We start from the raw sequence: 19,612 nt of genomic DNA on the forward strand, positions 1-19,612 counted from the left end.
GGTCCATATGTAACAATGTGCTAAGCACCCCTCAAAAATCAAGAAAACAAAATCAATTAGTGCACCTAAAAAATTTATGGCCATTTTTTGTGTTGTACATGGTTTGTGAAGGTAAATGGCAAAAAGGGTATGTGACAATTGAGGTAGAGGTGGGTGTGGGTGATCCAAAGTGACATAGGGTTATGGTCATTCTCTCGTAGTTAATCTCCAACATTCAAACCTCATCTTCAAGGATAGGAGTGAAGCTCTCCTTTGTTTGGCTTTCGTTTTCATTATCGACCAAAGGGTCACATAAAATGGGGATACCCAATTGGACATGCCACTATACACCCCATTGCTACGAAGGGCTATATAGCATAAACATTTGAGTCTTCATTGCACAATGTCGACCTCTTCCATTAACGGGTGGTGCCTCTCTTCCATCTCCCCAGCCAAAACCTCTCTCAAGAAGGCCACATTAGGCCCTTCTGTCTTCGCAACCGTTAGCACTCCTTCTTCTCCTTCTTCTTCTTCTTCTTCTTCCTTCCCTTCTCTCATTCAAGACAGGCCTGTCTTTGCTGCCCCTGCCCCCATCATCACCCCAACTGTGGTATATATACCAAACACTACTACACTTTGATCATTCACACATTCAAATTACACATTTGTCATCGAATTTAATTTTTATGTACCATCGGTTTGTAAAAAATATTACTGTATTAACCAACCAGACATCATTATTCATATGACTTTCGATATAGTTGTGATAAAATTAACAAATTTATCATAGATAATCATTTGTGCATTGTCTGGACATATACTATTTACTCTTTGTTGTTTTTGTTTTGTGTTTCAAATTTTAAGGGATCCAAAATTCTCATAAACTTGGCATTTTTGGATCACAATGTGTGTTTGATGAGTTGTCACTTGTCACATATATTTTAACTTGACTTAGCTAGTTGATCATGTGCTTAATAATCTAACAATGTCCACGTATAAGGTTGCTATGCTTGTAAAAGGATTAAGTGTGTCGTTTAAAGTTTAGTTTTCACGTGTAACACCGTTTGATTTTTCTTTGACATCTACCACATGCACATTGGTAGCTTAGTTAGGTAACAATAACAAAGACAGGTGTGTGGCATGGATTTGTTCATGCACTACTAGTATGTGTCAGCAGCCAGAACCATACAATTAACAAATTATTTTTTATTAGGAAGACAATTCATACCGAAAATAAAAACTATATATAACGTGAATTATAGTTGTATGGGGGAGGTGTGTTAGTTGGAGGATTCTAAGGCGAATAAAGAAGCAAATCCAACAAAAAATAGCAACTAATTAATCCTCGGACAGTGTAAAATCAAATTTCCACATTTCCGAGGTTTTACATAATAACTGAATTCTGAATATTTTTTTCCTTTAGTCCTCCCCCGGCGAATTCCACAGAATTTTATCATAGTTACTAACTTATGCTAAAGTTTCATGTTTAGGATAGAAAATTATAATTAGAAAATTGCTTTTCGTTTCTCATCATTTCATTTTTTGGTCACTTGTTACTAGTTTGTTTTTAAAAAAAACTGATACGTAATTTTATTTTCTTTTTGGAGAGAGAGGATATGGCAAAGGAATACGAGCAAGCTATTGAAGAACTCCAGAAATTGTTGAGGTAAGTCTCAATATATTATTGGAAGCATAACTAATCAATAGTTATATAAATACTGCCTATTCGTCGTCATGTGTTGATCGGATAATTTTTTAGTTAGTTTTTTTATTCACTTAATTGTTCTCTTTTTTGTTTGTTTATGTTTCCTTCAAAAACCGTGCATTGCACGGGGATCGATGCTAGTATAATTATAATATGCAATGTTTCACTATATATGTGTAGCTTCCTTGCAAATTGACTTGCCATGTATTGAAATATAGGGAGAAGAGTGAACTCAAAGCCACAGCTGCTGAGAAAGTGGAGCAGATAACAGCTTCTCTGGGAACATCATCATCTGATGGCATCCCATCATCAGAAGCCTCAGACAGGATCAAAGCTGGTTTCATTCACTTCAAGAAGGAGAAATATGAGTTAGTCATCACTATACCCTTTTTTTCATTACTTTTCCTTTATTTTAGTTAAGCTGTCTCATTCCTATTATTGTTCCACAGCAAGAATCCAGCTTTGTATGGTGAACTTGCCAAAGGCCAGAGCCCCAAGGTATTTTTTTTTCTGTGATGAATTATGAGTTTAATTTTCATGCCTAGTAATTGTAAAAATAAATTACACGCTCAACCAATCAAAAATCATAATAACTATCAATTTTAAGATGATTATTGTTGAAGTTAACAAACTTATCATATATAATAATTTTTTATTAGATGACTGTGTAAATAATTTATACTTTGAGTTTAATTTTCATGTATGGTTATTGTAAAAAGTTTTACATTGTTAATCACTCAAAAATTATGAGATATGATTATTGTTATAGTTAACAAACTTAACATACATAATAATTTATAATTGGATAACATATTTTACACTAAGACTGCATACATTATTTACTCATGAATTATTTATTTATAGAGTAGAAAATCCCTTTCGGATTTAGAACGAAATTTTTGTTCTATAAAACTAATTTTGTCTTGTTTGTTTGTTTTTTCAGTTTATGGTGTTTGCTTGCTCAGACTCAAGGGTGTGCCCATCTCATGTGCTAGATTTCCAACCAGGAGAGGCCTTTGTGGTCAGAAATGTTGCTAACATTGTCCCACCATATGACCAGGTATGTTTTCAATACAACAAAAAATCCTTATTGAAATGTCTTAATACAATAATACTCAATTTGGTGCTCAAACTTTCTTTGTTTTACTCTGCTGTGTATCAGTCAAAATACGCTGGAACTGGGGCAGCAGTTGAGTATGCTGTTTTGCATCTTAAGGTATTTTACCAATCATTGGAAGATAAATGAACTGCATATAATTTCAGGCATAAAGTGTACTTTTTATGTTACTAATTAACATAAAAATTAATAATTGGTGGGAAAATATCACGAATTTTTAATCAATCTATTTTTTTCCCACAGGTGTCTGAGATTGTGGTCATTGGACACAGTGCTTGTGGTGGTATTAAGGGGCTTCTGTCTTTCCCATATGATGGAACCTACTCTACGTAAGTCATTTTGCTCTACATAAAAACTACACTCCATCAATTATTTACACCCTAGGTAATTATGATTTGATGCACATATTTTACCTGCTTGATGAAATTGGAACCAATTCTTATAAGGCAAATAAAGGCAGGGCAATTTCGTTGTTCAAATTCAAATTTTAATTAGTCACACTGAGCGAGTGTTTAGTAAAAACCCGTTTCTTCGAAATGATCACTTATTTTTTTCAAATACTCCCTAAGTTAGTAAAAACAATTGATTAATTCTACAAAACAGACTGAAGCAAATAAGCATGCACTAAGTATATCCAAAGAGCTTAATAGTCATCAACTGTGCCACTGGTAGCCTAAATTAGTTTTGTATTGTAATTTAATCACAGATTGTGGTTGATATAACTTTTAAGGTATTTATTGCAAAAATCAACAAGCTTATGGTGATTTATGATTAGATATGATGACATTGTAAAATTATTTTATATTGTCAATGCATCTACGATCATAAACTCATCCAAAAATGAATCACTTCATGTTAAATTCTCACACGACTTCATCAAATGAAAATTTCATGTCTATTTCTCTTTTTGAAGGTATATTTACAAAGGTCTCTCATGGCTCTAAGAAATTTTATTTTTTATTTTGGATTTATTGCCTGGATACAGTGATTTTATTGAGGAGTGGGTCAAAATTGGCTTGCCTGCAAAGGCAAAGGTGAAGACACAACATGGGGATGCACCTTTTGCTGAGTTGTGCTCACACTGTGAGAAGGTATGAGACACATTAGTACAAGCTACATGCTAGCTAAATAGTATTTTCTAATATTTTTCACAAAACTCAGACTTAACTTCAACACATTTTCTTTAAGTAGGCAAAATAAACTTCAACACATAATATAAGGACAAAACTTACATACAATTTCATAGGTACTTATGTTACTATTCTCCAATCAAATTAGAATTCTACTTTGATAATCTATGTTGACTTTTAAAGCAAACTCTTATTACAAAGATTACTGGGTTAAAATTCCAATTCTGATTAGAGACAAGACAACACTAAAATCACCTAAGAAACTGCATCTAAGTTTTGTCCATAATATAATGTTTAAGCGCGACGATTTAGAAGCAAATTAAAACCATGTAGGTGATGCTTACAAGTTGAATTGGATTATGAATGTGCAGGAAGCTGTGAATGTTTCCCTTGGAAACCTTCTAACATACCCATTTGTTAGAGATGGCTTGGTGAACAAGACATTGTCACTAAAAGGAGGATACTATGACTTTGTTAAGGGATCTTTTGAGCTCTGGGGCCTTCAGTTTGGCCTTGCATCCTCTTTCTCCGTATGAACATCAACCATTATCAATGACCTCATCTTGGTTCCCTAAGTATTCTCCTATCTAAAATGTACTCTGAAATTAATATTGCCCTTGTTATGAATGCATGCATGTGCTGAATTTCCTAATAATAAAAGTGGATATGGAGATTTCTCCATCACCCTCTATTCCAAATTTGAAGTTCAATCCATTTTGATCAAAGAAACATGCAATATTTTTTTATGGTCTTTCACCACTGCATTTTTCTTCTTTGTTAGGTTAAAGATGTGGCCACCATTCTGCATTGGAAGCTATAGGGGCCATGCTTAGAGGTCGTGTGTATCTGCAATGAAGAGGCCTAGCCACCTTCATCACCATATGATATTTATAAAAATATATATATATGAAACTATGAACTGCGTTTATGCATGTCGGAAAATCTTCTTTTGATAAGAGTTTGGAAATCCTCTTGTAACAAAATTTTCATTATTCAACCTTGATCTTTATATAGCCCGCAACACCGAGAGAGATGACAAATTAATCTTAGTTAATTATATAAGCAATGCTAAATTGTATGAAGATTCAAAGTTTTAAATACAGTCGCATTGCAGTTAGTCACGTTTGTTGAAATCATGGCAAATCGCAGATAAATGTGGTCGATGCAATCTCAAAAATTATAGCAGACAGTTAAAAAAACTTGATGCTGCAGCCTAAATCACGGTCACCACCACTGTTTTTTAAAACCTTGTACGAAATTATTATTTTGGAACAATGTTTTTAATTAATTGACTCAACTATAATTTAAAAAGTAAAAAAAAATAAAAGTTGGTAGTTAACGGAAATCATGAGAGCTTTATATAAATTACTACAAACTAGAGAGCTTTATACAAAGTCTTTGTGTAACATTTGCACACTGTCAAGTTGTCAACTTATACTGATGCAGTCTACTTTTTATCATGGCACATGTGCTTTTTATACTCATTAATTTGTATATTTCATATGAAAGTTTTTATAGTTTTACCTTTATGGATTTCACGTCTCAAAAACCAAATTAGAAAGAATCCTCCTGAATAATGAAGACAAGTTTATAAATTCCCAAAAATAAAAAATAAAATAAAAATATGGTACGGTTAATATGGTCTACGGATTTAGTTTGAAAGTATTATGATGTTTCTGCGTTAAAATTGGTACAATATATTCAAAAGAGTGTGTTGCTAACATTTTTCCCGGAACCTATTCTTGTGATGGAGGATATGTAGTATTGATGTTATTTATGTAACTAAGGTAACTATATATGCTTATGCTACAGATATATCCAGAACCTATGGTCAGTCACGTTTGCACTCTGTTGAGAGTTGTAAGGGTATTGCTCTGTATAATTGTTATGACGTTAATAAGTGGAATGTTAAGAGTGTTATAAAGAGAGTTTTGAGAGGGAGACTAGAGCGGGTGTGTGGAAAAAATCAAAGTCTTACATGGACTAAAGATAAAGTCATGTAATAGTATAAAAGTGAGGGACAATCTTCACGTATGTTAACTTTTGAAGTTAAATTAGGCCTAAACTAATCTGGGGTTTAAGATTCTTAAAAGATTTATCTTAGATTGATATGGTTACAATTAGAATACAATTAAGGATGGTTTCGGTTATGCTTTGACAGGGGTTACTGTTTATCTATGTTTATGCTTCATAATTCAATTGTAACCAATGTCTTTAGTCACTTCTGTATGTGATCCAAGGCATGTCTTATGCCATTTTATTAATATATCTTATTTTGTCAATTTTTTTTTTTTATAAAAAAAAGGTTCCCTCAGCGGGTAAATCCCCAATTATACAGACCTAGCGTGCTTACGTCGGGGTAATCCCCATAACAATAATGAAACAAATTATGGAACCAATGTATATTTTTTGTGAAAAAGGTATTAATAATAAGTTATATATTTTGTTGGAATTAAATGTGTACACCTTCAAAAGAAGTTGTGAACTAACTGGGGAAGGTTGAAGTTGAGAAATTGGAAGCTATAATAAAATTATTCTTTTTTTGGTGAATACTATATTTTTTTTTATTGCATTCACTTTCTTCATTGTAAGGAAACTGCCATGGAACAGGATTCCAAACTGCAGTTGCAATCTTGCAGTCACAATTATACTTGCGATACAATTGTTACATTGTAGCGACAATTGCAATTGAAAAGCATAATTTAAAACCATGGTCAAAACAAGGTCATGTTTGCTTAACATTGCAAAAATCATGAAGACCAACCATGATCTTGCTAAAATTTTCAAACACCAAAATACTTCAGCACAGTTTGTTATTCACATTTTGTGGCACAATCGCGATTCTAGAATGGAGAAAATTTAAGATAAATGTTCTTGTAGACTACTATTTAGAAAACAAAATGAGAAAAACCAATTGACACCAACGGTTAACATCTTCCTGTGCAAGGTGAAGAAGTTGCAGCCTTCCAAATAAAAACTTTATATCATGAAGTTACAAAGTTCATACCCTAGGTGAAATAGACACAAGGGAAGAGTAATATACCGAACCAACACACAAACATGAAAATTTATCAAGAGCTATAGTCATAACAATCCCTCAATAATCTGTCATCTATAATATCAAATAAATCATTTTCATCTTTGGTAAATTTACCAAGAGCTATGGTCATAACAATTCTCCTACTAACTACTTCAATCATTTTCCAACACCTCATTTTTTTTTCTCACTTCCTCGTAGGATTATGTTATCATTTAAGAAAGACTAACTATATGATGGATATGATCAATTTCCTGATTTGAACAAGATAGGTTGAGATTTTATAATGTTTGATACTTTTACTTATTCGATGCTATTTTACGTCCCAAATGAACTATCCTTTTGCCGAAACACTGTTATCTCACTATTTTAATGTGCATCATTATTTTCAATTGTACTTTCTCTGACGCCCTTTTTCTAAAATTAAAAAAAATAAAAGAAATAAAAACACAATTTCAGAATATATATAAAAAAAAAAGAAAAAAATGTAGCACAATGATCATAACCCCTTGTATGAATTTGTATGGGGGCAAAATAGACGTGGCAAATTATATTAAGTTTAATAATGAGAAAGTTAAAAGGATGATGAGCTGGCAGTCCCATAGTACATATGTACACTTGGACCTGTTTTTATGAAGCAAGATACAACCTAAGAATACACATACACAGCTGCATTCATTCCTGGCATATGAAATGTATATACATGCAGTATAGGATGGATGGATGGATAATGAATTGCATATCATCATGATTCATCAGGCTTTGGCTCCAGAATGACGGGTATCTTCTCCTTGTGGTCACCTCTCAACACCTCCACAATCACCTAAATATCATTATCAACATCATTAAGCATTAAACTAGGATAATAAATCAGCTTCAAATTGGGTTGAGTCTCTCAATGTAAGTTTAACATATAAAGGGTTAGGGCGGGGTGAATGTTTTTATATAGAGAGAGGCAATTCTACTAACCAAAAATCAGAAAGACAAACCTAGACACATCCACATTAAGTTAAAAACAGATTATGAAAACAAATAGGGTGTTCATTGGATGGATTTGGCTTGGTTGTCCCTACGCAACTTGAAATTTTGATAAGGTTATTTCCTTAAATCTGAATTTAATCCGACCAAGACCTGATAATGTATAAAAGCTTTACACTATAACGCCTAAATATAAGAGTTTTAATTTTTATGCACTATTAATGTAAAGATTTTTCCCTGTCAACCAATCAAAAATTATCTTTAGGTGTGACATTTAAAGTAATTATTATATAAGTCAACAAATTTGTCATACGTGACAATTTGTGATTGATGACAGTATAAAAAACCTTTACACTATTGTGCATAAATATGTAAAATCTTATGTTATAAAGTATTATTACTAATAAATATTTGTTAAGAAGAATATGTGCATCCACGGGTTGGGATAATTGAAGTATAACCCAAACTCATCCTTAAAACAACTTGGTCTAATTTCTAAAATCCAAGCCTGTCAAAATTAGCTTTGACTTGACTTTGGTTAGTGACATAGAACAGTCTAAAACAGCCACAAAAGTAGATAATTGTTTTGGTCCATTCCTCCAAATATTTCATTTTTGCTGTCGATTATTACCATTCAGACAAAATGATACGTAAGTTACATTAAAAATTTGTACAGACAAAAGCAAATAAGATATTTGAATTGACTGTGTCCAACTGCCCAAATATTAATAGGGCATATTATATACTATTAACTGGGGGAGGGAAGACAATAAAGCAAGGCATTTAATTGAACAAGCAAATCAACCAATTGCAAAAGGCATACTTGAACATGTTGCTTTCTACTATATTCTCCCTTGGAAGGTTACCATGTCAACCGTATGCTTAAACACACAATGAAGCCAAATTTGACCATGTTCTTACAACCTCTTTTTTATTTTGCTTTGGAAATCCCAGGATTTCATAGTAGTTTTTAAAAATAGCACAATTAAACATTTATATTCAAGTTATACATTTTTATAAGAACAATAGAGCAGTTGAATCAGCACCATACCTTATCACCCACTTTACACTGGTCAAGAATTCTGTATAAATCACTTCCATTAGTAACCTTCTTATCATTCACAGATGTTATGATGTCACCTAAAATGAGTCTACCATAAGAGTCACGCTTTGTTGATTGCAAGCCCTACAAAATAGAAATTTAACCAGCTCCATTGAAAAATGATAATCCAGTAAATCAAGATGAAGCAATCCAATGAGTAACAGCAATTAGTTTTAATAAGATGTGGCAAAGAAGCTTAAATGGTGTGAACAATTTTTGTGACTAGCTTTAGTGGTATTAAAGAGGCTAAGTTTATGGCAACGTGAAATCTATGCCACTATTTGGTGCACTTAGCTGGACTCTCATATACAAATGAATTTCTACATCTTATAAATTTCCTCTTTTATAAAAATAATATAAGAACAAACTTACTGCTTTCCCAGCAGGACCATTGGCAGGAGCATCTAAGACAAGCACTCCACTTACTCCCAACTGCTCCACAGACTGATCAGGGGCAAACTTAATCCCTAAAATAGGTCTTGTAACCTTCCCAAACTTCACCAACTGGTCAACAATACCATTTACCTGAATATATAAAACAACAAGCATATTAGCGATTTTATTTAGATTTTAAAGGATATGAAAAAGAAGTTTGTGTTTCCATGGACAGTTGTCTCTTGAAGACATACAAATTAAAAACAGGTCAAAGTAAAAACTCACAGTGTCCACTGGAATAGAAAATCCAACACCAGAGGATGCACCAGATGGGGAATATATTGCTGTATTTATCCCAATGAGGTTTCCAGAACTATCTAAGAGAGGCCCTCCACTGTTGCCAGGATTAATTGCTGCATCTGTCTGTATAACATCTTGAATTGGACGACCAGTTGCAGCAGAACTAATTTCTCGCCGAAGTCCACTGTTGAGGAAGTATATATCAGTAAAACACAATCAACACAAAAGAAACATATAAAGGATAAGACAGAGTATCCAACTTTAAAGTTATTAAGTATCAGCACAGCATATGTTTATGATGTGAACATTTGAAAAACAATACTTATGGAATACCTACCATGCTTAAAAGGTTGAAATTTCACACACAAAAAAAGAGAAGAGATGTTGTATGAACTATGACACGTCTTTAATTCAGGAAAGGTAATAATGGCTTCCCATATGAAGAAAAAAATATGATTTCTACAATAAGATTTTCCCACAAGTTTCTACATTACAAAACGCCTCTTTTGCTTAATCCACCTCTTCTGCTAACCTTTTAGGCCTAGTTTGAAAAAACTTCTCAACAAGTACTTATAGGAGAAGAAAATAATAAAGTAAAATAAGTCACACTTTTTCCATAAGTTAAAATCAACTTATGCACTTCAACTTTTTAAAAGCCCTCCCATCCAACTTTTCATAATTGAGGTACATAAGTTGATTTTAACTTATGAGAAAAGTTTGATTTATTTTACCTCTTTTGCAGTCACATTTTTTGGTACAATAATATCTTTCATTCATCTTCCCAGATGTTTCTAATTCAAAATTTACAATACAGTGCAATTCATCTTGAAAACTACCCCAGAATGTGACACTGAAAACAAGAAGACAATAGTTGCTATTTTTAGACACCTAATAAAAAGGCTTGATCACAAATGTAAAATCTGACATGAGGAAAGGAAAAGGAATAGCAAAGTAGAAACTCCTTTTGTAGGTAATAGGAGTTAGATCAAAATATTCACTTCAGAGTTTTCATACCTAATGACACCAGTTGTGAGTGTGTGGTCAAGTCCAAACTGCAAGATAAGAATAAAGAATCACATTGGCATATCAAGAAACTGTTGATTGTGTCAATCATCAACAACAAATAGTATTCAATGTGAATGATTAAAAGCTACATAAAGAAGCTAGGCAGCAATTACAAGGTACCAGCCATGACAATTTATGAATTTAGTAAGTTTCTTTTTATCCATTACATACAAAAAATTATGGTTTTGTTTTGAACCCACCCCTCTTTAAGCAATTGAATTGCTAAAGAAATCATGTGAAACCACCCATATTTCTAGATGATAGTTGCAGAACATAACCCCAGCAATTTTTTTGAGAAAAAGGAAGGGGCACAAATCTGCCTTTACATCACAAGCATTTATAACTCAGATCTCCAATACATTTTTTAACATAAATTTTTGCATATACATTTATAAAAGGAGCAGGCAATGCTAATTAAATATCTATATAATTATGAAAACTATATGTTAGATTAAATGAGACAACTGTTAAGAATATGATTTAGGAAGAACGAAATCCCCTTGATCGTAAAATCCTAGCTCAAGCTCTAATTAATATTAGATTCAACCAGGATCGCCATCATTCTCTAGATTGGAAAATTCATAATAATGCATATTTATAACACTAGATCAGCAGGGACATCTCACCGGGTTCCCAATAGCATAAACCTTCTGACCAACAAGCAGGTCAGCAGAGACCCCAATAGGTATAGGCCTGAGCTTGTCTTTAGGTGCGTCAACACGCAGCACCGCAACATCCTTGTCTTGGTCAAAACCAACAACGTTGGCATCGTAAGTTGACTGGTCAGCAAGAGTGACCCTGCACATAACTAGCATCACTTTGAATAGGAGCAATCACTTCACTCAATCCATGCCAACAAGTGTATTTATCTATCTACCATCACACTTTCCTCTCAATCTTTGCAGTTCAAAAAAAAAAAAAACTTTCTTCTCAATGAATTCACTTTTCAATACCATGCAAAAGTTGCAATGCAAACACACTCAGAGACATTTAATGAGGTGCAAATGTGCAAAGTAACACACATAACTGTCACCTCCCTTTTGTTTTAATGCAACCTAAATTATATAACCCATTTAATTATAGATAACTCACATTATACACGATATGAAAATATTCAACTGCAAAATTTAAAAGCTCCCATTTGCCAGCATCATATGACTCAAAAGTCAAACAGCAGACATGTGCACCTCTCTAACTAGAAGCAACGAGCAAAAACGTACAAGTTTGAGAAACTGGATCAAAAGATGCGAAAATAAATAATAATTAGAATGCACTAGCAGTGTAAAGTTTTTTTTGCCCTGTTATTCAATTACAGACTGTTACATATGACAAAATTGTTAGTTTTTTTTTTTTTTTTTGTAAAAAGAGTATAATTTTCATTCACTGTAATGTGTTTTTCATTTTCAACTAATTAAAAATCACTCTAGCTATGACATTTAAAATAGCTATTATAAAAGTCATTTATCTTACCAAACACGGCAATTTATGATTACAGTGTAGGTTATATTAAATTCTTGTAAGAATTACTTTAAAATCCATATCTTGATGATTTCCAATTAGCTTATAGTTCTTTACATTGACAATATATATAAAAAAAATAACTATAAGGGGAGTATAGCTCAGTTGGCTGAGTATGTGCATTAGTTATTGTAAACTCCTTGACACTCTCTTCAATTCCCATAGATAAAAAAAATATCAAAATAAACTAAGCAAATAAAACAAAAAAATACCAACTTGAGATCAGAGGCACCACGGATAACGTGATAATTGGTCACAATATGACCCTCCTTATCCCAAACAAAGCCAGATCCTGACCCCTGAGGAACCTCCAACACGTCCAATGTAAACGCATCCTGCCTAAACACGAAACCCCCGAATTGAGAAACGCAAAGAGAAAGCAAAAGGGTCAAAGAAAAACCAATCAAAATCAAATTTTGAAGAGAATCCAGAAAAGGGAGTGTGGGTAGGTGGAATTACTTGACAGCAAGGTTGGTTATGTAGACAACGGAGGGAGTGTTCTCTTGGAAGAGGCGGACGGTGGCGAGTTCATCGGACTGGAGCTTCCTTGGGGAGGTGACAACAAAGGCGGCGGCGGAGTCGGCGGGGGAGAGGAGGAGAGTGAAGGAGAGAGCGAGGGAGGTGCAGAGAAGGAGAAGGGAGTTGGGAATGGTGAGTTTGGGGAAGAGGGGTATTATTGGAAGTGTCGGTTTTGGGTTTGGGGGGCGAAGGAGGAAGAGGATGGGAGTTTGGAGATGGAGGGATTTGGAGAGGTGAATGGTGGTTGGTTTGGTGGTGTTTGAGGAAGAACGAGAGAGTGAAAAAGAAGAAGAAGAAGGAGAAGGGAAGAGTGTGGAAATGAGTGAACAAGTGGCCATTGTTTTTGGTTGGAGTGACAAAGGATGTCTGTTATGCTAAATGGTTGGAAATGTTGTTTGTGGTGCTTAGATCAGTTGGGATCTAGTGTGTGATGGAGCTTCAGTTAACACAATATAATAATTATATTATATTGTCTTCCATGGTGCTGATCTGGCAACTATTACACTCAGGCGATTATTACAACTCATGATTATGTGTTAAACTTTAACTTCTACATATTTACCCAAATCAAAATCTACAAATTTAAACATGGTGAATTAATAAGAAATAATATTATATTTAAAATTTTTAAAAAATTATTATAAAATACAACAAACTTATCATACATGATATTTTAAGGTTAAATGATAATATAAAATTATTTAAATTAATTTCTTGGTTGTTATGTTATATATGTTCACGGGATGTTGAAGGAAAGAAAGTGTCTAGAGGCTCGTTGGCTCAATTTTGCTCTCCTAACTTTGTCTTAATCATGAACTTAAGGTGAAGCGTGGAGCTCACCTCTACTTATACAAAGCATCCCTTGACAACTCTTTACACATGTCCTCTCGTAACATTATCAAGGGAGATTCTGTCGACTCTATACAACGTATAGGTATTGATGGAGGTGCAACTAGCCCGTCTAATGATCCTTTAGATGATATTGGAGGTCTTATGATAAGGTCTAAAACTAAACGGAAGCAAGCATTACAAGTTTGATTCTAAAGATCAAAGAGAAAGAAGACTAATGTAAATTAAGAGTTACACCTAATTGGGTTACTCTCCTACACATTATTGATGAAGATGCGTTGACGTCAACTTGAAAAATCAATTTGGGAAGCCCAATTTACAAAATAAGAAGCATCCATGGGCTGAGTTGATAAATTTTGGTGGACTATTAATATTGGACTGATTAGATGATAATTAAACCCATCATGCACGATCTTTTATTGTTATTTTATAGTCTTTTAATTATTAATTAGTTATTGGGCCTTGGACCTAAACTAGGGTTATTAGTAGGAGTATAAATAAACTCTTTAAACACTTTGTTGGGAGGATTTGAAGATTAATAAAATTTGAGAGTTTATATATTGAGAGCTTTTTCCTTTGTTCTTGGGTTAAGAACTGATCGTGTTTGTTCTACCAGTAGATTGCGATTAGGATCAAGTTCCCTTTGATAATTTTGGTTCTACCGGTAGGTCGCGGTTAGGGTCAAGTTCTTTCCTTTGTATACTTGTTTACAAGATGATCCTAAGTGTTCTCTTATCTGGTATGTTGTGGCACGTATATGACATGTCAAAGATGCGGTGTACTACTTGGTTTATTGCTAGGCTTGATCATAACTCAATTGGCCCTTGAGACGAGTTGATTGACAATTAGAAATGAGTTGGTTGATCCTTGGAGATGAGTCGAACATGTTTCTAAGGATCTATTTTGGTCAAACAATCCACGACCCCATAAGCGCTAAGCCTATAAGACATAAGTGTTTTATGTGTCATTATTACAGTTATTCATCTTGGGACTTGTCTCGATCCGATGATTCATAGTCCCACAAGCATTAAGTTGATAAAGTGTAAGTATTTAAGTATCATTGTTAGGATTGTCCTTCTTGGGGAACTATCTTGGTCAAAGGATTCACAATCCCACAAGCACTTAAACATGTAAGGCATAGTACTTAAGTGTCATTGTCCGAGTCATCCTTTTGGGAACGTGTCACAGTTGGATGATCCACAATCCAACAAACACAACCTATAAGACATAAGAGCTTAAATATCATTGTTAGAATCAAAATTTTTGGGATCTATCTCGGTCGAACAGTGTCCCTTTTGTAAATGAGATTTTTTTTCAAAATAAGTAAGCATTCATTTATCATTTTTTATATATAATGTTTTCTTATTTATGGATTGATTAAAAAATATTGAAAAAGTGAATTGTTCTGTTAACTTAATTGATAGCTCATAAATATTTTTAACGTCATTCATACTCTTATTCCATCTTTATATATATATATATATATATATATATATATATATATATATATATATATATATATATATATATATATATTATTTTTAGGGGAATTCTATTTGCATCCTATTTTTCTTCTTCAAACTTTAGATTCCAACACATTTTTGAAAAGCTATAACTCAACACTGCTAATGATATTACAAAGACTCTTAATGTAATTATGTTTTGCTCCCGTATGGAAACTAATTTCCATAATGTATTAAAACATCACATTATTGAACTAGTTTCCATAATATATTAAAATATTATGGAACTAATTTCCATGATATATTCAAACATAACTATATGACAATAATAATTTCCATAATGTCTGTGACCTGCAAAGAAAATGTGATATTCACCATAAAAGACAACAAGGATGAAGGAAAGATCGGTAAAAGAGAAAATTGTGGGAGAGAAAAAGAGATGGGGAAAAAATGTTGAGAATAAAGAGAGACAATGGGGTGTTGATGAGAGGGAAAAAGAGAAGGAGTGTCAGTGAGAAGAAAGGGGAGAGGAGAAGGACATTTTAAAATTTTGAATTTACAAAAATTAGAGGGAGGTGTGGAGAGAAAAAAAGAAGGTTTGCCAAAAGAAAAGGACTTATTTTTACAGTAACCCGCTTGAATAAGGGTACAAGCAGGTTGATCATTTCAACCCACTCCTTATCAATGGCACTTGGTGCTCACACAGAGTATATATCAAAGTAGAAGAGAAGCAAGATGTATCATAAATAAGTGCAGCATCTAGTATTAGCACTCTAGTTAATGATTGAATGCAATACCCTAGACTAAATTCTTATGAAAGCATTTTCATCGGCTACTCCTAAAAAAGAAGTGTCATTAGCCGCAAGAAGAAAAATAAAAAGAAATTACAAAATTTTATCAAGTGGTTGTAATTCTCTAGGTAGACCATCAAAATGTCCCGCATCTATGTCGGATTTTAGCATAGGTCGCTTCCCTGCTTTCCAGACAATGCCCTTTGCTAAGTGTTCCTTGCTTTGCGTGAGCATTACATAATTGGGATCAGCTCTTTGATAACTGCAAAAGAAGTGAACATGCAAATTTACCAATTAAGATACAAATTTTGAAAGAACATATTGATTCTTATGCCCCGAGCTTCATAATAATAGTAATAGTAACTATTCTCATATTTCAACTTGCAGCAGCATAGGTACTATTCATGTTATATTAGAAAGTTATTTATTGAATCAGAAACATAGAAGCTCTTGCTATGAAACGAACCTGGCTTCCCTGAGACTCTCACTTTGGATGCCAAATCCGTATTGCATTTTACCATCAGCACGATCTCTAGTGGCTACAGAAAAACAGGACATTCTCAGCACTTCAAACATGCAGTACCAGGATCATCCATCATGCTTTCTTTAAAATCAACCTTTCCCCAACCCATCTCCTCTCCGAGAAAAAGAAAAATATAGAAAAAAAAAGGCTGAAAGAAATTCCATTCCTTGACTTTGAGATACTAATTATAATTTATAGTCTAGAGACTCTAGACTTTGATTTACCATTCCAATTTAAATTTGCTTAAAGCTTGTAAGTACTGATACTTAACCTTGGCCCAGGGCAGAAGTAGGACTAGAACTTTAAGTGACCAAAAAACAGAATGAGCATACAAAACTTTAAGGGAGAAAACATATATTCAATGAAGAATATAGGTAAAAGTGCAGGGAATATTTATTAATTTTTAACTTAACAAACTCTAGGGAGGCCAACTTCCTTTCCCCTTCCCGTTTCCACTCCTCTCGATTGATCATTGTATTATGACCAAATAAGTGTTGGCCTCCTAATACACATACAAAGGAAAAGAAAAGTCCCAGTCACACTAAAAAAAGGAATAGGCAACGGGGTATACAGAACTGAAGCAAGATTGAATAGAAAAATTCCTCTAGAACCACCTGAAATGCTGAAAGTGAAAGAAGGTTTCCACCATGACTTGAATGCTAATGCCATTGATGAGCTACGAGGTCCAACCTTTGCCTAAAAAGATGAGAAATAATCTACTTAAGAGCATCATATATAATCTATATAAATCTGTAGAACATTGCATCAATTTTCTACCTTCAGCAAGAAGTTTTTATTAGCCTGCCAGGATGCCCCTATTCGAAAGGTGGGGTCTAACATATTGTTTTCTGCTATGGCGTCATCAACACTGACACGTAAAAAAAAATTAGATTGTACCATATTGGTGCTACTGCAATAAGTTTGAATATATATCTGTTTAGAGCCAAAAAAGAATACCATGTTTGTAACTCAAACCCAAAATCAATGTAGTTTGTAATTCCAACAACGGAATTCTCTTCAAGGGGGTTCTTCACCTGTTCAAGTCAAGTTTGACTTTCAGAGTATGATTTATTCTGATTCAACAAGAAATTAAATCTGCCAGTTTACTACAACTCAGAAAAAGAAATATCAATAATGATGGTAAATTTTAACAAGAATAAAAAAGTAATAGTGGAACTCTATCAGCATTATGGTATCTAATCACAAGGAAAATGCATCCAAAATATAACTCACAAGCTTCTAATTCAAAAGAACTTTTCATGCAGTGACCTCAACTCTTGCTAACTAGTAAAAAAAAGAGAAAAATAATTAATAAAAAAGAATTAGATGCATGTACACATTCTTAGAAAACCAAGGAAAACCCACTAGAAATTAATTTAGTTTTAATAGATAAGACTAACTTCAATAAATCTAAAACATCATTGTGTTTACAAAAATGAAACATGAGACACTAATATCAAGACACAGGACCCCTAAGAAGACAATGGAAAGAAAGAGAACGAGGACAAATGAACTTACCCGTCTTTGAACAACCATATGTTGATAGAACGAGGCAATAAACTGCACATTATTTAGGCTTTGAAATTTCAGTAAAATGCTTCTCAAAATATTAATCAGAACTACACAAATCATATGTTAGGGCAGACAAATGCCAAAAATTGCAACACCATATTTTTTTGGTTTAAATACATTTTTTTCAGTCCCTGTAATTTAACATTATTTTGTTTTTCATTTTTAGTCCTCAAGGCACTTTAGATAACGTTTTTTTCATTGTTCAAAACGTTATCTAAAGTATCTTAAGGACTAAAAACAAAAAACCATAATTTGCTAATACAAAATTTAATATTGATACTAATGATTAATGAAAATTTTAAATAACATCAATTTCGTACAACTCAATACTTTCCATTTTAATAACATGTCACATTATTATATTACTCACTAAGGAATTATCCAAAGAATTGATTAAATGAAAAATTTAATCAATTTAAGTATGTGGACATACCTGAGAGCTTTTGACAAGCTCAAGGTTGAAATTGAAGGATGGACACAAGGGGCTGCCTGATCCAACACCATAGCCCATGGCACAACTCCAGTTCATCAAATTTGAAAGTTTTGCATTTCCTTCTAAAAAGCACACAAGTTAGTATGTACATATATGTTTAATTGTCATATCCAAAATGAACACAAGTTAGATAAATATGCTTTTAGAGTTTAGCTTTTTGTGACTGTTCGGGTTCATCAATAAAATCAAAATTACAAATCCAGGAAAGAAAAATGAGAAATCGACAGAAACAAAAACAAGCAAAGGAAACAAACAATTTCATTGAATGCCTAATAGGAGAACGGATCCTCTTCCATGGATTTCCCCTTTCATACAAACTTTCTAATTGTTTTAGTGAATCATTCCTTCCTTATTCTCCATATGTATCAACTGTTCCCCTTTAACTAACTAACCACTCTAACTGTCCTTGCTCCACTGTGACTAACTCTCAGCCCTCATAGATTCCTTTCATTCTAGTTGTTGCTCCACCTTTCTTGTAATTGTAGCCTTACATGCATGTGCAAACACACACATATACTTGAGATAAACACATAACTCAGGTGTGACATAGGTCCCATTCTAAAATTTAAATATAATTAAAACACTCAAAACATTAATGCATGAATCATACTGGACTAAAAGATTGATGCAATAATGTCAACTTTTTCGAAAATGCAATATATTACTTTTCCCTATTGGCCTATTATTCATATGACTACTTAAAAAATATAAAAGCAAACATCTATAGGCCAATATATTCAATGAAATTCATACTCAACAGTTTATCATTATAACTAGCAGAAAGATAACCAAAGTTCAGCATATGCGCCATAGAGAAACCAAAAGAATCAAAAAATAATTTAAAATACCCAGTACTGATGCAGTAATTCTAATGTATAAAAAACCCACAAATATAGTAATTCTAAAGGAATAAAATCTGTGTAGTTCTTACGTTGTGGCTCATACTGCACCCCAGCAGTCAACCTTCCCATCTTGCTTACCAGCCATGCACTTTTTGGTAATTCATCTTTCACTGCAATGTATGACAATTAAATAACAAATTTTATTTTCATTGTTTCTCCAAAGAGATCATAGAGCAGGGACTAATTCTCGTTTT

General features: G+C 33.3%; 3 protein-coding genes across 7 annotated transcripts in view; 1 reads left to right on the forward strand and 2 right to left on the reverse strand.

Moving 5' to 3' along the window:
* Nucleotides 1-293: 293 nt before the first annotated feature.
* On the forward strand, nt 294-5,064 carry LOC100781868 (carbonic anhydrase, chloroplastic). 4 transcript variants are annotated; one of them, NR_153436.1, is made up of 10 exons: nt 294-589; nt 1,587-1,645; nt 1,903-2,052; nt 2,134-2,182; nt 2,628-2,744; nt 2,847-2,900; nt 3,045-3,130; nt 3,787-3,892; nt 4,303-4,525; nt 4,713-5,064. NR_153436.1 is itself a non-coding variant. In NM_001360396.1 (10 exons), exons 1-9 carry the CDS (start codon nt 383-385, stop codon nt 4,465-4,467), a joined length of 993 nt encoding a protein of 330 aa, NP_001347325.1. In that variant the 5' UTR covers nt 294-382; the 3' UTR covers nt 4,468-4,506; nt 4,713-5,064. The 4 variants fall into 4 exon arrangements, 3 of the variants coding, with proteins under 3 accessions (NP_001347325.1, NP_001347326.1, NP_001347327.1); NM_001360396.1 differs by having other exon boundaries at nt 4,303-4,506; NM_001360397.1 differs by having other exon boundaries at nt 4,303-4,461.
* Nucleotides 5,065-7,373: 2,309 nt separating this feature from the next.
* LOC100783304 (protease Do-like 1, chloroplastic-like) lies at nt 7,374-13,257 on the reverse strand. Of its 2 annotated transcripts, none has more exons than NR_183028.1 (8): nt 12,766-13,257; nt 12,519-12,645; nt 11,415-11,596; nt 10,738-10,775; nt 9,709-9,907; nt 9,421-9,573; nt 8,998-9,132; nt 7,374-7,791 (listed from the first exon to the last, which is right to left on the reverse strand). NR_183028.1 is itself a non-coding variant. In NM_001255763.3 (8 exons), the coding sequence occupies exons 1-8, from the start codon at nt 13,161-13,163 to the stop codon at nt 7,714-7,716; spliced, it is 1,296 nt and encodes a 431-aa protein (NP_001242692.2). In that variant the 5' UTR covers nt 13,164-13,257; the 3' UTR covers nt 7,374-7,713. The 2 variants fall into 2 exon arrangements, 1 of the variants encoding a protein (NP_001242692.2); NM_001255763.3 differs by having other exon boundaries at nt 11,415-11,586; nt 12,523-12,645.
* Nucleotides 13,258-15,875: 2,618 nt separating this feature from the next.
* LOC100784371 (uncharacterized) overlaps nt 15,876-19,612 on the reverse strand; it is an 8,172-nt gene continuing 4,435 nt past the window's right edge. The window contains exons 7-14 of the mRNA XM_041012815.1: nt 19,448-19,528; nt 18,457-18,578; nt 17,970-18,011; nt 17,409-17,485; nt 17,229-17,319; nt 17,066-17,147; nt 16,395-16,467; nt 15,876-16,190 (exon numbers count right to left, since the gene is read on the reverse strand). Coding sequence (XP_040868749.1) covers nt 16,022-16,190; nt 16,395-16,467; nt 17,066-17,147; nt 17,229-17,319; nt 17,409-17,485; nt 17,970-18,011; nt 18,457-18,578; nt 19,448-19,528 — 737 coding nt within the window. The 3' untranslated portion in view covers nt 15,876-16,021. The remainder of the gene's footprint in view (nt 16,191-16,394; nt 16,468-17,065; nt 17,148-17,228; nt 17,320-17,408; nt 17,486-17,969; nt 18,012-18,456; nt 18,579-19,447; nt 19,529-19,612) is intronic.

This window comes from Glycine max, chromosome 19 (genome assembly GCF_000004515.6).
Source record: "Glycine max cultivar Williams 82 chromosome 19, Glycine_max_v4.0, whole genome shotgun sequence".
Lineage (NCBI taxonomy): Eukaryota > Viridiplantae > Streptophyta > Magnoliopsida > Fabales > Fabaceae > Glycine > Glycine max.